Source organism: Salmo salar, chromosome ssa09 (genome assembly GCF_905237065.1).
Source record: "Salmo salar chromosome ssa09, Ssal_v3.1, whole genome shotgun sequence".
NCBI lineage: Eukaryota > Metazoa > Chordata > Actinopteri > Salmoniformes > Salmonidae > Salmo > Salmo salar.
In genome coordinates this window covers 118206888-118229400 of record NC_059450.1, presented here as the reverse complement: position 1 = coordinate 118229400, position 22513 = coordinate 118206888, and the positions used below count along the sequence as shown (strand labels likewise).

The following is a 22513-nucleotide window of genomic DNA, read 5'->3' as shown; positions in this document are numbered from 1 at the left end:
TAAACCGCGCCTGTACTCCGCACTCCAGAACACCTTGTGGCGCCGCGACGATGAAAATTTGGTTGTTGTTGACTGTCAGACACCACAGAAGAAGAAGAAGAAGAAGAAGAAGAAGAAGAAGGCTCTGTTTCAGGAAGTTGTAACAGGAATAATTATGTGGCTAACGTTGTCTAAATACTTTTTGTGATGATTAATCCAAACGTTTACTTTGTGGGCAATGCATGAACATTCACACAGCTTACAATATGGCTAATATAGCAAGGACCGGAGACATTATCCATTTAAACGTTGGAGGAAAAAGGTGAGGACTGGCATTACTTTGAATAAGCTAACAGCTGCTAGCTATGTAAAAGTTGCTGGCTGGCTAGCTAACTAGATACCAGCTATTTTTAGTAATCAAATAACATTAGTAACATTGTCTTAAGTTAGCAAACTAACTACTGTTAGTTAGATATAAACTATATGTCTCTGACAGTAACGTTAGCAACTACTGATTTCACAGTGCAGCCGGAAGGTGCTAGCTAGCTAAGTAATGTTAGCTTGCTAGCTTTTCAATGGTTTTGAACTTGATCAAACTTGAGTCAGTGTGTACACTCATTTGAGTGATCATGTTGTTTCAGGTTCAGCACCTCCAGACAGACATTGACATGGGTCCCAGACTCCTTTTTCTCAAGGTAGGTAACTATTTTTATTTTGCGACCTAGGCCAATGCCTTTATTAAATTCACAAGTGTCTTCATAATGACTCACTCCGACTCATTAATTACCCGACCATAGTGATGGCATATGGTCATTTGCTGTAGACCTTACTTAGTGATGCTAACGAGTGAGTTGTGTTGTCTCTGCCAGTCTTCTAAGTGGGAGGATCTCAACTTTGAAGGATGAAACTGGAGCGGTAAGTTGTCTGAAATCGATGGAAAAACTTAGGCTATGTGTATATAAGCCTATTTGATATTGGAAACCACTTAGGCCTACTTATAACATATTTGTAATGTGCTGCTGACCTTAATCTTCCACAGATCTTCATAGATCGGGACCCATCTCTCTTTACTCCCATACTGAACTTCCTGCGTACCAAAGAGTTGTTTCCCAGGTGCTGATTCCTTTGTTTACAATTAAACAGTAAAACAATATATATCTATTCAGCCTTGATGGCAGGTTGTCTTCCAAATTAGATTTCTTAACCTTTCTTTTTAGGTCTATAAATGTGCACCTACTCATGCATGAAGCGGAGTTCTATGGAATCACTCCGTTGGGTAAGAAAGTAGCTAGTCAAATACAGCTGTGAATGAGAGGCTGTCTTTCTTTGTATGTATTAGTGTCTGCACCTTGGTTACTTTTTTCTCTTCCTCAGTGCGCAAGCTGCAGCTTTGTGACGAACTGGACCGATCCTCCTGTGGAAACGTGCTCTTCAATGGCTATCTGCCACCTCCAGGTAGATTTGACTTCACTTCAAGGACATTCAAAGTGTGTGTTAACTTGTATTTCCTGATCGTCTTCTCTTGTTCACCAGTGTACCCGGCGAAGCGGAGAAACCGTCACAGTGTGGCGGGGCCTCAGTATATGGGTGGCTGTGCCTTGCCCATGGAGAGGGCTCCAGTGAGACGCAGCAACACCATGCCACCCAACCTGGGCAACGCGGGCATACTGGGTAAAGCAACAATTGAGGAGAGGATAAGTGGTGGTAAGGCCTCAGAATCACATACACATTTAACATACGCATACACATTTTACAAGCATTTTGCTACACCTGCAATATTATCTGCTTAAATATGTGTATGTGACCAATAAAATGTCATTTGAAAAGGTGCAGCAAAATGCTTATGTGGTATTCTTCAATAGTGCAGTACAATCAACATCAGTAATAACAATGAAAGAGTCAAGTAAAAAAATAACTAATTGAAGAGGTAGTATGCATTAGGGATGTGACAAATGTTTCAACATGCCTTTTGGGGGGGGGGGTTGATTTTGTTTTTTGAAATCACAAAATTCCACGTCAATTTACAGTGCAGAATAATGTTCCTATTATGTATGTATGACAGCTAGGGCTGGTCAATGAAGTTTCATCTCCCGCAGTCATATACAGTGGCAAGAAAAAGTATGTGAACCCTTTGGAATTACCTGTATTTCTGCATAAATTGGTCATCAAATTTGATCTGATCTTAATCAAAGTCACAACAATAGACAAACATAGTGTGCTTAAACTAATAACACAGAAATTATTGTATTTTTCTTGTCTGTATTGAATACATCATTTAAACATTCAGTGTAGGTTGGAAAAAGTATGTGAACCCCTAGGTTAATGACTTCTCCAAAAGCTAATTGGAGTCAGGAGTCAGCTAACCTGGAGTCTAATCAATGAGACGAGATTGGAGATGTTGGTTAGAGCTGCCCTGCCCTATAGAAAACACCCACAAAATTTGAGTTTGCTGTTCACAAGAAGCATTGCCTTATGTGAGCCATGCCTCGAACAAAGAGATCTCAGAAGACCTAAGATTTAGAATTGTTGACTTACTTTTGTAACCCTTTTCAACTTGATCTCTAAAAGCCTTGATGTTCATCAGTCCACAGTAAGACAAAATGTCTATAAATTGAGAAAGTTCAGCACTGTTGCTACTTTCCCTCGGAGTGGTCATCCTGCAAAGATGACTGCAAGAGCTAGGCACAGAATGCTCAATGAGGTTTAAGAAGAATCCTTTAGTGTCAGTTAAAGACTTACAGACATTTCTGGAACATGCTAACATCTCTGTTGACAAGTCTACGATATGTAAAACACTGAACAAGAAGCCACTGATGTCCAAAAAAAACATTGCTGCAAGTCTGAAGTTTGTAAAAGTACACCTGGAAGTTCCACGGAGCTACTGGCTAAATATTCTGTGGACAGATGAAACTACAGTTGAGTTGTTTGGAAGGAACACACAACACTACGTGTGGAGGAAAAAAGGCACATCACACCAACATCAACCTCATCCCAACTGTAAAGTATGGTGGAGGGAACACCACGGTTTGGAGCTGTTTTCCTGCTTCAGGGCCTGGACAGCTTGCTATCATCAACAGAAAAATGAATTCCCAAGTTTATCAAGACATTTTGCAGGAGAATGTAAGGCTATCTGTCTGTCAATTGAAGCTCAATAGAAGTTAGGTGATGTAACAGGACAACGACCCAAAACACAGAAGTAAATCAACAACAGAATAGCTTCAACAGAAGAAAATAAGCCTTCTGGAGTGGCCCAGTCAGTCCTGACCTAAACCCGATTTGAGATGATGTGGCATGACCTCGAGAGCGGTTCACACCAGACATCCCAAGAATATTGCTGAGCTGAAACAGTTTTGTAAAGAGAAATGGTCCAAAATTCCTCCTGACCGTTGTGCAGGTCTGATCCGCAACTACAGAAAATGTTTGGTTGAGGTTATTGCTGCCAAAGGAGGGTCAACCAGTTATTGAATCCAAGGGTTCGCATACTTTTTTCCACCCTGCACTGTGAATGTTTACATGGAGATAGTTTCGAAGCGCCACTGAATGGGCATTTTACTGGTCTGTAAAGGAATGCCGCTTCTTGAAGCAGGACTAACGTCCATCGCTAGGCGACCAGAACTGTCAATCAAATAATCGCACAGACCACTCTCCTAAAAAAGTACTTTAAAGTGTTTTTTAAATACCATGACTTACCAAGACATTTAGTAGATAGAAAATACTTCTTCCTCTAGGAATCTACTCCTAACATTCAGAATTAGGCTAAATTAATTCAGGCTTTCATTCATTTCGACCGTATGCAGGCTATATACAGTTTAAACCTGTGCGGCTGGTAGAAGTTTGAGTAGCCAATAGCCTGTATTCATTTAATAGGCTATTTTTGCAGCCTATAGCCAATTTGATTTTTGGAATTGTTTATCTAAGTTTCAATTAAACTATTTGGTTATCTAAACAATATTTAATATGGGTATTTTGTTATGTCGGCAATAGGCTTTCATTAGGTAATTAGAAGGCTCTTTTTCAAAGCAATTTGGGTTGTCAATGTGTTGCATTGTGTAATTAAGAAGATAGGCCTATCGTTCTTAATTCATGGCATGGTTTCCTTTTATCCTAATGTTGAATAGAGATGCAGTCAAATTCATTCATGCAGGGAAGGGGAATGGCCTAGTAGCCTACTACTCTGGAGTCATAAAAACAATGAACTAAATTGATGTTATTTGGCGGGTCACGGATCAGCTCTCTTAATAATTATATGTGGGTGGGGTTGCAGATAAAAATCTGTCCTGTTGTTGGATATTGGGTGGGGCTCGGAATTGATATGGCTGGCGCGGGGTGAGTGTGGCTCCAAAAAACTGACCCGTGCTGGACTGTGTTTATGTGTAAGGGGTTGGATGTGTGGGGAGTCGGTGCAAACAGTCTCTAAGGTGCAGATATTCTCAAGGTGCAGGTCTGTGTAAGGAGACCGCTAGGGTTAGAATGAACCGTCTGTGGCTCGTGTGACTTGAGACCTTGACAATCTTTCGGGACAGTATTTTTACATTATATTTAGCTTCAATATATTTATTATATTTAGCTTCAATCAATATGTATTGTCTGGTTGCAATGTATTGAAAGTAAAAGCTCTAACCTGGAGCCATTTTTATTTGTTAAGGGAATATTATCAACCTGAGGGTTCACCTTCACCCCCACCTGTTTATCTTTCCCTTCCTACACAGCTCAGCTTGCAGACCCAGGCATGGTCCGCATCATCTGTGGCCACCACAACTGGATCGCTGTGGCTTATGCCCAGTTTGTTGTTTGCTACAGGTAAGAACACAGGACTTCCATGCACGATATTACAGTGTCATATGAATCAGTCTTTTGGTAAGGACCATAGAGGGGTGTTAACTGTGCTGTCCTCTTCCATCAGAGTGAAAGAGTCTACCGGCTGGCAGCAGGTGTTCACCAGTCCCCGTCTGGACTGGGTGATTGACAGGGTGGCGCTCAACGCCAAGGTGATGGGCGGCTCCCTGGGAGACAACGACAAAATGGTGGCCGTGGCCTCGGGCACAGAGATCATCCTCTGGACTATCTGTCCCGACGGCAACGGCAATGAGATAGGTCAGTCTGCAAACGAATGAACGCACAGTGTTAAAACATATATTACGGCTACGATATTTTTATCGCTGAAAATGTTTATTTGTTGACTTGTCGTTTAGTATTTTAAGAGACCACTTCATAGGTAGTTGTGGGTGCTTATTGTAAAGGCTGTGCTAATAGGTCTCCATTGTCCCTGCTTCCCTCCAGGTGTGTTCAGTCTGAATGTCCCCGTGGAGGCTCTCTTCTTTGTGGGGAACCAGCTTATTGCCACCAGCCACACAGGGAAAGTGGGAGTATGGAATGCAGTGACCAAACATTGGCAGGTAAAGTTGTGTCCGTACATTCTGTAAGAATGTCACATCAAAAGAACATATGTGTATTAATAATATATGTGGTCCTGTGTGGCTCAGTTGCAATGCCAGGATTGTGGGTTCGATTCCCGGGGTCACCCATATGTAAAATGTATGCACACAGGACTGTAAGTTGTGTTGGCTAAATGGCATATATTATATGTGTTGTACACCACTTCATGTTTTCCTTTTGTCTTTCCCTTCTCAGAATCAAGATGTGGTTCCCATTAATAGCTATGATACTGCCGGTTCCTTCCTCATTCTAGGCTGTAACAATGGGTCCATATATTATATAGGTAAGGGAAGTCATCTTTTCTACCTATGATGCAATAATGGAAAACTATTGAAAGGTGTTTTTATATTACATCATTCAGTATATGAATACACTTGCAAAATATAGACCTCTCATGGATGTGTTCTTGTCAACAGATGTTCAGAAGTTTCCATTGAGGATGAAGGACAATGACCTCCTAGTGACAGAGTTGTACCGCGACCCCACGGAGGATGCCGTCACTGCTCTCAGTGTTTACCTCACGCCCAAAACAAGTATGTCTGCCCGTTTAGATTTTTACCTTCACTAAAATGAATTGCTTTTTTCTGCACGTTTTTAAGGATTAGAAGGTATCAATTGGTCAATCGTGGTTATTGGAAATACAAACTTAATAAATACATGGTGCAAAACAATCATTTTCTGAAAAACTTGTTTGCCGTGTTACTTCATTTATGGTCAGCGATGGTAATTTTCTAGGCAGCTGGCAGATTTTGAATGGTTCCCGGTGGCGTTTCGCTAACTCTTTACCTAACGTTAACCTTTAAACTAATCTTGACCTTTACCCTAACCTCACGTCCCTAACATGAACATGAACTTGAACCAATTTCGATCCTAATACCTCAACCTTAACCTTTTTGGGTCTACCGGCTGACTATCCACTTCCATTTCTTGATATGCAACGGTACATAACACAGCATGCGTTGTGGCTAAAATAGTGTATGGGATAAAAGTCCCCAATGTGTCGTCAGGCGACAGCGGCAACTGGATCGAGATCGCCTACGGGACCAGCTCGGGCACGGTGCGGGTCATAGTGCAGCACCCGGAGACCGTGGGCTCTGGGCCCCAGCTCTTCCAGACCTTCTCAGTCCACCGCAGTCCCGTCACCAAGATCATGCTCTCTGAGAAGCATCTCATATCAGGTGAGAAGGGTTGGCCAGGAGCCTCCACGTTTTAGGGATGATCGTTACTTCGCTGTGTATTCTACCGTCTCCGCTTGTAAGCTGTTGGATATTATGCTAATGAATTAATTTAGCTACATTTCTCATTGGGGTTGATTTGATTTTTGTCTTTTCGGATGTCAGCTGACACAGCGATACGTTAAACATTGATGTTGCTGACAGAGAAACATTGGTCCTCCAAGTTTAGTGCTGCATGATGGGCCCCATCTTCTGATGTCTTTGGGTTAGCCCTGTTGTGTCGTCAGTGTGTGCAGACAACAACCACGTGCGGACCTGGACGGTGACTCGCTTCAGGGGCATGATCTCCACCCAGCCAGGCTCCACCCCCCTCACCTCCTTCAAGATCCTCTCTTTGGAGGACATCGATGGCCACGGGGGCTGTGCTGCCGGCACTGAGATAGGTAAGCAGACAGAGGTCAGGGGTCAAAAGTGGACACTGGTTTGTTAACATTTTAGAGATGCAATGGGAAAGGACTGTAAGGGTACGTACTGTAAGGGTACGTGTTCCCCTCTAACAGGTCCCTATGGTGAGCGAGATGACCAGCAGGTATTTATCCAGAGGGTCGTCCCTGACACAGACAAACTCTACGTGCGCCTCTCATCCAACGGGAAGAGGGTGTGCGAGGTGCGCTCTGTGGACGGCACCTCCATCACCTCCTTCATGGTGCACGAGTGCGAGGGGTCCAGCCGCATCGGCTCACGTCCCCGCCGCTACCTCTTCGGTGGCCACGCCAACGGTAGCATCCAGATGTGGGACCTGACCACGGCCATGGAGATCGCAGGGAAAGTGGACATCAGGGGTAAGACAACCTCCGCTCTACACACGTGGCTTTTTGTGTCGACTGGTTTTCTTAAGTGATGTGTCCTGGACGTTGAGTTGGGTCTCTGACTGTCTCTGTCTGGTTGTCCCTCAGCGCTGGGTGGCCCTACAGAAGAGGAGCTCCTGGAGCTGTTAGACCAGTGTGACCTGGCTCTGACCCGTACACCTGACATGAGTCCCACTGCCTCCTTCACCCACTCCTCCACCCCCCGAGCCTCTACCTCTAGGTACACCATCCACCAATCCCAACTGCCCATGTAATCAAGCACCTGCTACATGACCCATACAGCTGCTTATATTAACACACTGATGCTATCCTTTTTGCAAGTGTACATATTCAGGGCATAAAATTAACACCCACAAAATGCGGGTAGCTTTAGTTTGGGGGGTGGTCAATTTGCAGGGCTCTACGGTGTGAGCATTGCATTCGCATTTGTGTATAAAAATATAATCAAAAGTAAAGTATGAGAATATGTGCGAAAAATGCTGAAGTAGGTGCCTTCAAAGTATATTGTTTCTAATTGCACAAAGGAATACAAATCCCACCTCACGCAGCAACAGCTTTGCGCAATGTTAAAGCACCTTTTTTGGAGGCGCTGGCACAGGCATAAAACTTGGTCTAATTTACTCAAGTCAGCAAAGTGAGACTTTGTCCTCGTTGGCTATTTACATTGTTTTGTTCGCAAGCGCGCTTGTTTTTCAATCTTTGTTTGAATCTGCTGCTTCAACTGATAGTGAAGAGACGCTGTAGACGATGTCTACTACTAGTCACATCCCAAATCTTACAGACACATGACATGACTCAAGTATCCTCGTTACCACAGTAACCTTCCGCCCATAAAGGGGCAGCTGAACATTGTCTCATCTGATATTTTGGTTAAAAGAAAAAATGTAATTAAGCAATATACCACATTACTTCTTACTAATACATTTTTTGTTTTAGAAAAATTCCAGAGCATGTAATTATGGCAAATGTTTTTGGGCTGGTAAAAAAAATCTGAGTCACTGGTACATTTAAAAAAAAATCTACCTGCCACAGTGGCTGGTGGAACAAAAAGTAAATTTTAGGCCCTGATCATATTCTCTCTATTTCTTGTCTCTGCAGTTTGCAGTCCCAGCTGAGTGAGAGCTCCAGAGAGCGTGGGACCAGAGGAGGTGTGAGCAGCTCGGGTCCCTTCTCTGGTAGCCTGCCCCGCCAGGCCCCTCCGGTGCCCCTCACCAAGCCCCGGGACATGGCTCTCTCCATGACGGGGTTGGGCATCCAGCCCCACCACCTGGGTCTGAGCCAGGCCTCCCTCAGCAGCAGTGGCAGCCCCCGGCCTGGCCGCACCGTCCCCCAGGACAGAGACCGGGACGGTGGCATGGGGTCTCTGCGCAGGGGTAGTTTTGTTGAGCGTTGTCAGGAGCTTGCCAAGGTCTCGGATTCTGCAGGAGGGGCGGAGGGGGGCTCGCGGCGCAGCCTGGCCGTATGCTCAGAGTTGGAGGCTAGACTGGGCCTACGGACACCTGCTTCTTTCTCCAGCCCCCCTGCAGCCTCCCCATCTTCATCGCTGCGCCGGCCGCAGCCCACCTCACCCAGCCCTGCCCCTGCTACAGTCGTCAGTCCAACCCGCTCCCAGACCCCCGTGTCGCCTCGTCGAGCTGACACCTCCCCTACTACAGAAGTCCCGCCCCCTGAGGCTGCAGCAGCCACTCCAGAGAGCTCCTCCCCTGTGCCCCCCACCAGTCCTAAACCCCCTATGAATGAGACCAGTTTCTGACTGGCTCGGTGACGTATGAGTGAGTGGACTAACAATGGACGCTTTTGGTGTTTCTGAGCATGTGTGGTTTAGTGACGGCACCTATTGTCACATTTATGGACATTTCCTTGTTTAGCATCAGGGATACATATCAAATGTCATTCCTCTGTTTTCAAAAGGGCCAGCTGTGACGTAGGCAAGATTCATATACAACATATCCAAACTGTCAATGTGTTGACGATACACGTTGTAAATCTAACCATGTATAGAGGTTTTCGGTTGCATTTGGTAGAGCAGTCCATTTCATTAAATTACACCGAACAAAAATATAAATGCAACCATTTCAAAGATTTTACTGCGTTACAGTTCATATAAGGAAATCAGTCAATTGAGATAAAATCATTAGATTAGGGCCTATGTAATTCACATGGCTGGGAATACAGATATGCATCTGTTGGTCACAGATACCTTAACGTTTGTAGTGTGGTCAGAAAACCAGTGAGTATCTGGTGTGACCACCATTTGCCTTATGCAGCGCGACACATATCCTTCGCGTAGAGTTGATCAGGCTGTTGATTGTGGCCTGTGGAATGTTATCCCGCTCTGCTTCAATGGCTGTGCGAAGTCGCTGGATATTGGCAGGAACTGGAACACGCTGTTGTACAAAATCGATCCAGAGCATCCGAAACATGCTCAATGAGTGACATGTCTGAGAATGGAAGAACTGGGACATTTTATGTACAGGTCCTTGCGACATGGGGCTGTGTATTATCATACTGAAACATGAGGTGACGGCGGCGGATGAATGGCACGACAATGGGCCTCAGGATCTCATCACGGTATCTCTGTGCATCCGTGGAGGCTGGTGGACTCATTGTAATGGCTGGAATGGAATAAATGGAACTGTATATAACAAATCAAATATAGGAAAACCACATGTTTGACTCAGTTCCATGGCTTCCATTCCAGCCATTCCAATGAGTCTGTCCTCCTATAGCTTCTCCCACCAGCCTCCATTGTTGTGCACTCAAATCGGCATCGATAAAATGCTACTTTGTTTGTTGTCCGTAGCTTATACCTGCCCATACCGTAACCCCACCGCCACCATGGGGCAGTCTGTTCACAACGTTGACATCAGCAAGCCTCTCGCCTACATAACACCATACACCCTGTCTGCCATCTGACCGGTGCAGTTGAAACCGGGATTAATCCATGAAGAGCGGTTTCACCCTGGTTAGGATGAGCACGCAGATGAGCTTCCCTGAGACAGTTTCCGATTAGTTTCTGCAGAAATTGTATTATTTGGTTGTGCAAAACCACAGTTTCATCAGCTGTCCAGGTGGCTGGCCTCAATGTTTCTGATATCCTCTACAGATTTCTATTTCAGTCTTCCTGCTTTGCACTACGGTTGGCTTTCTGTACCTTAAATGAATCAATAAGCCTACTGCACACGCAGTATCAAATGTAGTGATGATTGTTGAAGAAGAATCCGATGGCCAATCTGTAGATAAATGATAGACATTTTATCATTCATATGTTTAGTTACATCTGACTAACTTACTGCCATTTTGGATCATTCTTTTTCGAGTCTTCCTCCAGATCACAACCCAGTGCCTCACGTACCTGTGTTTTATCTTTTTCTTAATGGGTTATGACCATTTTACCCAAACTTTGTTGCAAGGACAAGCAACTTGATTGTGGAGGGATTCTACCAAATGTAGGTAGAGGTCTATCTCTTTTGTGCTTTTTCTGAACCATTTGATTACTTATGTTTTATATTTTGTAAATATTAACCTGTTTTCACATGTTTGTGTGTTTTAGTGTTTAGTTTCTGTTGCAATGTTAACTGGGTTAATTGATATGTCACTGACAACAACGTAGTTCGGCAGTATTTTCTGTTGCACCAATAGCTCAGATGAAGAGGCGTGTTCAAATTTGTCTCTGTTTACTGTCTTGTCTAATACTTGTCACTCTTTTTTTTGTCTTTCACTTTGGTAGCATTTGTTTTTCTTCTGCAATTCCATGTCACATAAATGAAGCAGAAAGTCATACTATTAATCAAACTCTTCCATTTATGTGTATGTTTGTGTCATTGGTTAAACTGGCACCACCTTGAATGTTTTGTGGAATTGTAAGAAACCCAAAGGTAGGCTTTTAACCCATTATCCTATGTTGTTTTAAATGCCATTTTCTGACTTATATATAAACAGTCAAGTTTGGACACACCAACTCATTCAAGGGTTTTTCTTTATTTTTACTATTTTCTACATTGTAGAATAATAGTGAAGACATTAAAACTATGAAATAACACCTGGAATCATGTAGTAACCAAAAAAGTAATATATATTTTATATGTGAGATTTTTCAAAGTAGCCACCCTTTGGCTTGATGACCGCTTTGATCACGCTTGGCATTTTCTCAACCAGCTTCATGAGGTATTCACCTGGAATGCATTTCAATTAATAGGTGTGCCTTGTTAAACCTTCATTTGATTAATTTCTTTCCTTCTTAATGCGTTTTGTTACAAGGTATGGGTGGTATACAGAAGATAGCCCTATTTGGTTAAAGACCAAGTCCATATTATGTGAAGAACAGGTCAAATAAGCAAAGAGAAATGACAGTCCATCATTACTTTGACATGAAGGTCAGTCAATAGGGAAAATTTCAAGAACTTTGCTGGTGACGCTGTCTGTGATTTATATAGAATTCAAGGGACACTTAACTAGCATGGCTAGTACAGCATTCTACAGTGAGACGCCATCCCATCTGGTTGACACTTAGTCCCACTATCATTTGTTTTTCAACAGGACAATGACCCAACACACACTTTAAGAAGGAAAGAAGTTCCACAAATGAACTTTTAACAAGGCATACCTGTTAATTGAACTGCATTCCAGGTGACTACCTCATGAAGCTGTTTGAGAGAATGCCAAGAGTATGCAAAGCTGTCATCAAGGCAAAGGGTGGCTACTTTGAAGAATCTCAAATATAAAAGATATTTTGATTTGATTAACACGTTTTTGGTTACTACGTGATTCCATATGTGTTATTTCACAGTTTTGATGTCTTCACTATTATTCAACAATGTAAAAAATAAAGAAAAACCCTGGAATGTGTAGGTGTGTCAACCTTTGACTGGTAGTGTGTGTGTGTGTGTGTGTGTGTATATATACAGTTGAAGTCAGAAGATTACATACACTTAGGTTGGAGTCATTATAACTCATTTTTCAACCACTCCACAAATTTCCTGTTAACAAACTATAGTTTTGGCAAGTCGGTTAGGACATCTACTTTGCATGACACAAGTCATTTTTCCAACAATTGTTTACAGATTATTTCACTTATAATCCACTGTATCACAATTCCAGTGGGTCAGAAGTTTACATACACTAAGTTGACTGTGCCTTTAACAGCTTGGAAAATTCCAGAAAATGATATCATGGCTTTAGAAGCTTCTGATAGGCTAAGTGACATCATTTCAGTCAATTGGAGGTGTACCTGTGGATGCATTTCAGGGCCTTCCGTTCAACTTCAGTGCCTCTTTGACATCATGGGAATATCAAAGGAAATCAGCCAAGACGTCAGAAAAAAAATTGTAGACCACAAGTCTGGTTCATCCTTGGGAGCAATAGCACGCAAGTATAAACACCATGGGACCACGCAGCCATCATACCGCTCAGGAAGGAGACGTTTTCTGTCTCCTAGAGATGAACATACTTTGGTGCAAAAAGTGCAAATCATTCCCAGAACAAAAACAAAGGACCTTGAGAAGATGCTGGAGGAAACAGGTACAAAGGTATCTAAATCCACAGTGAAACAAGTCCTATATCGAAATAACCTGAAAGGCTGTTCAGCAAGGAAGAAGCCACTGCTCCAAAAGCGGCATAAAAAAGCCAGACTACGGTTGCAACTGCACATGGGGACAAAGATCGTACTTTTTGGAGAAATGTCCTCTGGTCTGATGAAACAAAAATAGAACTGTTTGGCCATAATGACCATCATTCTGTTTGGAGGAAAAAGGGGGAGGCTTGCAAGCCGAAGAACACCATCCCAACCGTGAAGCACGGGGGTGACAGCATCATGTTGTGGGGGTGCTTTTCTGAAGGAGGGACTGGTGCACTTCACAAACTAGATAGCATCATGAGGAGGAAAATTATGTGGATATATTGAAGCAACATCTCAAGACATCAGTCAGGAAGTTAAAGCTTGGTTGCAAATGCGTCTTCCAAATGGACAATGACCCCAAGCATACTTCCAAAGTTGTGGTAAAATGGCTTAAGGACAACAAAGTCAAGGTATTGGAGTGGCCATCATAAAGCCCTGACCTCAATCCCATAGAAAATTTGTGGGCAGACCTGAAAAAGCGTGTGCGAGCAAGGAGGCCTACAAAGCTGACACAGTTACACCAGCTCTGTCAGGAGGAATGGGCCAAAATTCTCCCAACTTATTGTCGAAAGCTTGTGGAAGGCTACCTGAAACGTTTGACTTAAGTTAAACAATTTAAAGCAAAGCTACCAAATACTAATTAAGTGTATGTAAACTTCTGACCCACTGGGAATGTGATGAAATGAATAAATGCTGAAATAAATCATTCTCTACTATTATTCTGACATTTCACATTCTTAAAATAAAGTGGTGATCCTAACTGACCAAAGACAGGGGATTTTTACTAGGATTAAATGTCAGGAATTGTGAAACACTGAGTTTAAATGTATTTGGCTAAGGTGTATGTAAACTTCTGACTTCAACTGTATATACATATATATATATATATATACAGTGTATATATATATATACTGTATATATATCTATGTAACAAATATCTTAAATGGAAATGTAACATTGAATGTTCTGTGTTTGTCTGTACAAAATACATCTGTCTGTCCATGAACTAATAATAATTATTTTGGCAACAGTGGGATTGCTTTGTCAGTAGCAGAATGTTAGCCGAGGATGCTGTGAGTGCATTTCATATACAGTACCCTCGAGTTTCTCGCTTTTATGACTGTACTTTTCTAATCTGATCTTCATAAATGGAATAAAACTATTAACTAATTACAGAGAGCCTACTTTGTGGTTCAACATGAAACACAATGTTCACACTCCAATGTCTGTCACACTCGAAACGCATTTAATTCCAAAAGCATTTTATTCAAACGCATACAAACTAGTAGGAAAGCAGTTCATGTCTTTGTACAGCGATCGTGTAATAAATAAATAAATAAAATACAAATGTCATGGCAACGCAACTTCTTAGTACATTATAAGGCAGGTAAGTCCAAAAGAATGTGCTGTTTGTAATGATAGCAGTACTAATAGTTTGGTTCAGCCTGGCTAACAGCTTGCAGAGGCCATTGGCTATGTGATATCTAGCTAACAGAATGCATCATCAGTAAGTGCTATTATGTTTTCACATGAGTGACATCCTTTCATATAGACTGAATATCATGGCTGGAAAATCCCCACGATACAAAAAAAAACAATATACATACTCTCCTCTGGAAAAAGTACCAAAATATATGAATCTACCAGACTTGGAACTCTACTCAAACTGTATCACTGAAGCGTTCCAGATTGCGCGATAGCAATGTAAAGGTCATTTCCGATTGAGCCGACATAGGCTAGTATTTACCGTGAATGCAGTCTCCGCTAACGCAAGAACATTGCCTTTGAATTTCAATCACACTGTAACACTGAACTTCCGCGATACGGATTGAATAGAGCCCTTGGCTTTTGCCCTAATGAGAAACAAGATCTATCACTTGTATATGTTGTTCTACAGTATGCAGTTATCAGGCTCGTTCCATGACACCGTGACTTGTCATAAAACTGTGACCCACCAAACCCTGAACTTCTGACCCCACAACAATGGGGCACCTGGTTACGGTTTGTGAGGGGCCAATGGAAGGTTAGGTGTAGAACAGTCATATTTTGGCGTCCAGCATCTCCAGGAATAGTTTGTGCATGGGCACGTGGCCCTCCAGGTGGAGCCGGCAGAAGGTGTCCACGGCACGGTTGGCAGTCTGCCGGAGCAGGGGCAGGGTCATGAGCAGTTTGCCTGCCCGGTGAAGCTCTGCTGGGTGCTGGGCGCTCTCGTACTCCTGCAGGGCCTCATGGAGTCCATCCTGGAACCGCTGCACTGCCTCCACACACTCCAGGTTCTCTGCGTCTGAGTGGGGAGAGACAAGGTCAAGGGAGGCCTGTGGGTGTTTGGGTGTGGGTGGAATTGTGTGATAAACCTCCCCTTGTTTCGGCATGACAGCGTGTCAGATCCCATTGTCCACCTCATTTGTTTCGCCATTGAGGGCTAATGGACGGGCCAAGGTTAAGTTGCATGCAGCCGACCCTCATTTTTCCTGAAAGGACTGTAAATGTAAAAACAAAGGCTCCCTCCTCTGATCTTTCTAGCCACCTCAGGCGGTGTGACTGCCCCGGAGTGTCAGGCTAACACAGCCAGACTCGCCTAATGGATTTCTGAATTCCTGTGATCATTTGCAGGGCGCTGGGAGGCAGATGGATTTATTGATCAGGGCTGAGGGCAGAAGCAGCCTTCTCACTGCTAGGATATTGATCAGTTTCCACTTGCTGTGGCCTGGGGAATAACAGCGGGAGCCGGAAGGGAGGGGAGGGAGGGGTGAGAGAAGTGGGTGTTGGAAAACAGATTTGGCAGACGTCTAGACCTCCCCAGTCTCTGTCATGGTGGTCTGAAGACTGGCAGTTTGTACAGAGGTGATTGAAAAATGATTCATCAACAAAAAAAATTGGAGCACACAAGTATATAGTATAGCATTGGTAATACCGTTCACATAATGACCCCTTTATTTATGACTCCAATAAACTAAATACAACATGTTAGTCATTATATCAAATTATTAATGGTAGTTAAAAAAAAAAGTGGAGGGCTGATAGTGACATGGGTAATGCTGAGAGAATCCCATTACTAAAATACGAGACCTGTGAGGGACGTTTGCCAATATGAGGGGTCTAGGCACTCAGTCAGTCCCTGACAGCTAGTAGCTTTTCAAGGTATTGACCATCATTTAACAGCCTTGCCCTGCTAGGGAACCTGACCCTGGAGCAAAAGTGTATTCAAGGACACACCCTGAGGGAAAGGCACTGTGGATCACACTTAGGGGCTTGAATCAATCTGTATTACTAAAGCATTACAGATTGCAAGATAGACAAGTAAAGGTAATTTCCGATCGAGCCAACATCTGTAGCGTTTACGTAACTACAGTCTCCGCTAACGCGGTAACATTGCCTTTAAATTTCAATCACGCTGCAATGCTGAACTTCCACAATACGGATTGAATAGAGCAGTCCTGAAGGAGTGGCTGTATGTAGGGCTGCCTGAAGACGGTGCAGTAGATTTTGTACCAAGCCAGTGTATTGTAAAGCTGAATTTAACACAATTATTTATTGTAAGCAGTAGCCAGGCAGATTAGATAGTAGTATATGTTTCTGGTAGTTCTGTCATTCTTAATATGCTTTCTAAGAGGGATTGTACAAGGGTACAGCTAGGTCTCTTGAGTTTGCTCTGTCACAGTTACAGGATCCTGAGTGGCGCAGCGGTCTAAGACACTGCAGTGCTAGAGGCGTCACTACAGACCCGGGTTCGATCCCGGGTTGTATCATAACCGGCCATGATCAAGAGTCCCATAGGGCTGCGCACAATTGACCCAGCATCGTACGGGTTAGGGGAGGGTTTGGCCGGGGTAGGCCGTCATTGTAAATAAGAATTTGTTTTTAACTGACTTGCCTAGTTAAATAAAGGTTAAATAAAACAATAAATAAACAGCTGACAACACTTAACTACTGATAACAGATATCCAGTGCAGGCCATGTAGTTAGTACCTGAGTTGGCGAGGGCCATAGCCTTGAGAGTAACCACTTCCTCTCGGCTCAGGTTAATCTGCCTGTACTTGGTGGTCAGCTGTCTCAGGGCAGTGTAGAGGTCAGAGAGTCCAGCCGCTCTGCACTGGGCCTGGTCCAGATGCAGGTTCCCAGCAAACACCAGCTCCTCCTCATAGCCCAGAGACTGAGACACCACTGACAAGACCAGCGTCTCCATCCAACCACTCTGCAGCAGGGCCATCTGGTCCACCAATGAAAGGGCAGAGAAGCCTGGAAGGGCAAATATGGAAATGTAATACTCCATAAGTTCTCACAGTATAAAAAGTAAACTTTGTCCCTTTGTACCAGTGTAAAATGGCATAGTATTTTTATTTTTTTTAAGCAGGGAGTCACGCTTATTTAACATGACCTACAAGAGCAACAGGAGTGGGTACCTGGGATATGCTTTGCCCAGCCAATCATGACCAAGAGTTCCCTGTTAAGGAGGTCACAAAGCGTCAGCAGGGCTTTAAGGTTGTCATCATTGGTTGAGTTGTCAGGCGTGGCACACAGGGGGGCTGACTCTGTCAAGAGGAGCTGGGAGATCACTTTGTTTCCTGAAAGAGGTCAAACAGATATATTAGTAATGTACTCTAGTGTACTCCCCGTTTGTGACTGACGAGGCTCTTATTGGAGGGTACTCACCGTTGGCCTTGACGGGGTGTGTGTCTGGGGCCTTCATATAAAGAGAGAGGCCAGAGTCCCCCCTTCTCTTGTACTTCTGACGTCCTCCTCTTACTCTGTCCATGCGAACACCTGTGGTGACACAAACATGATTATCAGTGATCATCTTCTTTGCTCATTGATTGATCCCCAATCCCCAAGTCAAGAACAGACTATGGGAGGTGCACAGTACTACATAGAGTCATGGCGCCATTGAACTCTATTCCACATCAGGTAACTGATGTAAGCAGTAGAATCAATTTAAAAAAAGAGATGAAAATACATTTCTAAGTGACCCCAAACTTTTGAACGGTAGTGTATGTGGTAGAATAGTAGTGGCCTAATGCCATGTAATATTTAAAATTGTATATAACTGCTTTAATGTTGCAGGACCCTAGGAAGAGTAGCAGCTGCCTTGGCAACAGCTAATGGGGATTGAAAATAGAGGTTGAGTAATTAAAAACTCTAAGTCAGGCTGTATGTGTTCTGCAGGCTGGTACACTTAAGCATGTCTGTTTATTGAGCCCATTGATTCCACTGAGATGAGTTGTTGAGTTGGTCATCAAGTCTCACCTTCCTTCATCATGCCGGCACGCAGGCACTTCTGGAAGCGACACGCTTGGCACGACTTCCTACGACGCTTGGTGATCTCACAATCGTTCATCAAAGGGCAGCTGTACTCAATGTTACCTGGAAACACAGAAAGCGCAGCTCTGTTTACACCCCGCCCTCTATACTTGAGGTTACCAGTCAGAAAAGCCAATGTCGCAAAAATGCAATCTAAACGGTGACACTGTATTTTACAGTATCTTTCTCAAAGTGCATTCTTGATGCTTAACTTTTCAGAAAGCCTAAAGGTCAAATTGCCATGCTGTAAAACAATGTGTGTTTTTAGGGGGTGTGCCACCATGGCTAACCCTTGCCATCTGGTGGTTTACTGAGTTTCACTGTCTGTGGCACTATGACAGAAGTAATTCTGTGGCACTATGACAGAAGTAATTTGCCTCTGTGTTCGCTGGCACCCTGAGCTTTCACACAGCAATCAATAGAAGCCCAGACAAAATACAGATATTGATTGGCTTTTTCACACTGAGCCTAATGACCACAACAAGTGTTACAATGTTTGGGCTCACACAAGACAAAAAGGGGATTTAATAGAGTATTGATTCATTTCTCCCACCCATCTATACCCAGACAAGCGGGTCTGGATCTGGGGGTGATCTAGGGGCCAAGGGCCCTCGATCAATGAGCTCACCCCTAAACCTCCTGTCCCCTGGACAAGAGGCTCTGAGATTAGGGCATCCAAGTTACAGCTCCAAGCTTTTAACAGGAGATTGGCACCTCTTCAGAGTGCCATTCACAAGAAACTAAAAGGTGTTGTGCGGTGTTATAGGTGCAATAACAAATTTTTATTAAGCTGCAGTTTCATACTTTGAGATGGGCACTGTTGCTAAAATAATGCATTATGAAAAGCCACTTTTGATAAATGAGAATAAAATAAGTATTTTCATTCAACTTCAAGCATACTTGAAATTAGGCGCATAGTCAAATAATGTTGAAAATCAGTCGTTAATGCATCAAGCCACTGGATCAATATCACGCGTCAATTCTTTTAAAACATTTGTAGCAGAGAATAATCCTCTCTTGTTTCAGACTGCAAAAATACAATATTCAGGATTATATTAAGAAATCAAAACCAAATAATATACTGAAGCAATTTCTCCATTTAGAAACAAGGCAACAATAAACATGTCGTTGTCGACCCCCTTATGTTAACTACTAGGCCATAGCTCTCGCAGCCAATCAGTGTAACATTGTCAATGACGGATCTCTAAGGCAAGACGCATCAAAATCGGCCCAGTGCTGTCTGAGATAGCAGATTGGTCTATCGCGTGTAACGAACGTACGAACGGACCGAGATAGATCCACAGTCCCCTCCCGATTTCATCTTGGGGGACAATAAAGCATTTCTGGGGCCATCAACCAATATGAACCACATTGAGTCTTCACACGAAAATCAATCCCATAGCTGAGTCTGCGGCTGACAGAACTATTGGAAATCTGTGTATGCTGCAATCACCCTCATTTGCGCTTCCCCCTCTAATAGATCATTGATTATATTATTAATTAAGATCTAGCCCAGAACTTTGCCCTGTCGTAAATGTATCACACGTGCACGCTCGCACACAGTGCACGCAACACACACCATCCCAGACGGCTTGATTTGATGTTCTATCAGATTTTTGCAAAAACCTATACACTTCTGTTTACCTTGAATTGTCCTCTTGAAGAAAGCCTTGCATGCCTCACACGACGCTACTCCGTAGTGATATCCTGATGCAAAGTCGCCACAAACTAGGCACAGCCTTTTAGGTCCAGAGCCCAGCGACGATAAGTAGTCACATTTGAGGATGGAGTCAACGTGCGCGGAGAGCGCCAAACTGCGATCCGAGCGAAACTGAGATGCGCTGCTAGAGTCCGGTGCTGCGCTGACACCGCTGCCGCTGCTGCTCGAACTCGGGGATTCCGGGTCCAGCGAGTGACCCTGTGAGAATAAACTGTATCCACTGCTGTCCGAGCTGGGACTGAATGCTGTGGTTCGGTCCAGGGCGAAGGTAGGGCTGGGGGGATCCGTCTTGATACATCTATCATCTAGTGAAGGACCGTCGTCGGTGTTTGAGTCCAACAGGCTGATGGCACAATTGAAATGATCATGACAACAATATAGTCCCACTGAAATAATACCCTATTATTTATAGAACTGCTAGGATAACAGTGTGGCATGCAGACCACAATATAGTCTGCCTATTGGATGGACCACCTCAAGGACCAACAACTCTATTCATGTTCCCCATGGAGGAAACCAACTTTTGCATTTATTCTACAGACAATTAATAATAACTTTTTTTTCTCAACTAAATGAATCCTTATCTCATGCTTAAATGAAAAGTAAACACACATCAACAGCACATAATTGGTGGCCATCAGATTAACGACCAATAAAATGTATCTATGATCACATTCAATTGTTCATTACTTTCATACCAAATATGAATGTAAAAAAAACAACAACAACATAAATCTCAAGAATTCTTACTGGTTGTGCTGGCTGAGGAAGTGGACATTTTCACTCAGGCAAAAATCCTTTAGATCCATATCCAGGAAGAAAGGAGACGAAATGAGAAATGTAGTTATCAAGGCAGTAGTAGTATTGTGGTATTCTGGTTTGGGAGCTAAATGGAGAGAAATAGTGACAGAGTGAGGACACTGAGACAAGGGCCACAGTTATAGTTGCAGATTTATTTAGCTGAAGCCCTGTGTCATTGCAAAGGGGCGGGGCCTGGGGGACTAATCCTGACAAGCACTAAACGTCTGTTGATGGTTTCATTCTCTTCTCACTTCCATTGTGTTGAGTGTACAACATACATATTTACATGTTTACATACCACACAGAAGGCAACATTTATACATGATACACGAGTCAAAGTATGAACAGGATTTGTTAAAGAGGATTTTCACTGGTACCTCTTATTGACAGAGTGTTATCAAAGCGAGGTGAAAACATGAAACGTTATTGCTTATGATGGAACACCATGCACTATGTCCGTTGGTTTTGCTCAGTTGTCATTAAATGTATTTTACTATTCTTTTTTCTCCAGACTCCGCCCTCCCTCATCTCTGTAATCGTTGGAACCAGGATTTCCCTCTTATACTGTTTGGTGTAAACAGAGAAAGCACTCAGTACAGACTCACGGGCACGGCATCCTCTTTGCTTCCAGGTATTTGCTGTTCCTCATAACAATTTCTCACTTTTAAAAGCTATAAATTGCATATCGGTGACAGTAGTATTCTAATTCCTGAACCAAAATGCATCACTATTCCTGAAGTATCTTAATTAAGATTGTCTAGTCTCACATAGGTCTTTCTCTTTGAAGTGTGTTTTCATGGTTAATCTTTGAAAGTCAGGTAAGGTGAGCTGGAGAGAAAGTGAGAGGCAGGCAGGGGGAATTAGAACAGGCCGGAAAACCAAGGGATAGAATTAGACTAGAGAAAGGGAGGGGAGGGAGGTAGTGGAAAGAGAGAGGGAATTCTTACTTGGAACTGGTCAGTAGGTCAGGTACATGTGTACAGTACAGGGCTTACATCTGGTGAAAGGGGAGGTGGGGATGAGGTAGGAGGGTTAGGGTGGCTGGAGGGTGAGGATTAGCAGCCGTCCGATGCCAGTGTGTTGGCAGGGGTGCTGAAGCAGCACTTTTGGACAACCCTGATGTGTGAAAACCCTGTGAGGAGCGAGAACATCCAAATCCAGCCACCAGACACCTTAGCCAAGTTTATACCTGGCGCTAACATGGGTCCTTTGTCCTGATCTTGTCTGCATTCTGATTGTGCGCACATTTCCAGAAATATGTCTACACACACGGTATTCAAATGTGTCGGTTATCCATCTACTGTGTTTGCATTGTGACCACATTTCCTGGTCCCTTCTTTTATACAAATTATTTCACAGCTATTCTTTAAAAATAATATGTATTTATTTTTTGTAAGACACATATTGATATAATCATTCAATGGTGCCACCTGTCAATGATTTTAGAGGGCGGAATGATGACGATTTAAATGGTTTCTCTGTCCAGATCTGTCTACACTTGTAAGATATCCACACACAAGGCGTGTCTGACTCCCTCCGGAGGTGGGCAGGATGATCTGATCACAATCTTTTGATGTCTACACCTGTCCAAAAATATCGGCACAATCAGAATGCGGAC

The 22513-nt window shown here is 43.3% G+C and overlaps 2 protein-coding genes across 3 annotated transcripts; one reads left to right on the top strand and one right to left on the bottom strand.

Moving 5' to 3' along the window:
• The first annotated feature begins 92 nt into the window (after positions 1-92).
• On the top strand, positions 93-11420 carry LOC106612709 (SH3KBP1-binding protein 1). Of its 2 annotated transcripts, none has more exons than XM_014214141.2 (17): positions 93-301; positions 621-674; positions 849-894; positions 1019-1092; positions 1197-1255; positions 1354-1434; positions 1513-1683; positions 4689-4779; positions 4883-5073; positions 5260-5375; positions 5611-5698; positions 5832-5948; positions 6423-6593; positions 6878-7033; positions 7151-7432; positions 7547-7679; positions 8558-11420. In XM_014214141.2, exons 1-17 carry the CDS (start codon positions 222-224, stop codon positions 9210-9212), a joined length of 2565 nt encoding a protein of 854 aa, XP_014069616.1. In that variant the 5' UTR covers positions 93-221; the 3' UTR covers positions 9213-11420. The 2 variants fall into 2 exon arrangements, with proteins under 2 accessions (XP_014069616.1, XP_014069615.1); XM_014214140.2 differs by having other exon boundaries at positions 6405-6593.
• A 2901-nt stretch (positions 11421-14321) lies between these two features.
• On the bottom strand, positions 14322-21018 carry LOC106612710 (estrogen-related receptor gamma). The gene is made up of 7 exons (XM_014214143.1): positions 20845-21018; positions 20019-20437; positions 18321-18437; positions 17730-17840; positions 17480-17641; positions 17046-17315; positions 14322-15360 (listed from the first exon to the last, which is right to left on the bottom strand). Exons 1-7 carry the CDS (start codon positions 20901-20903, stop codon positions 15116-15118), a joined length of 1383 nt encoding a protein of 460 aa, XP_014069618.1. The 5' UTR covers positions 20904-21018; the 3' UTR covers positions 14322-15115.
• Positions 21019-22513: the final 1495 nt, after the last annotated feature.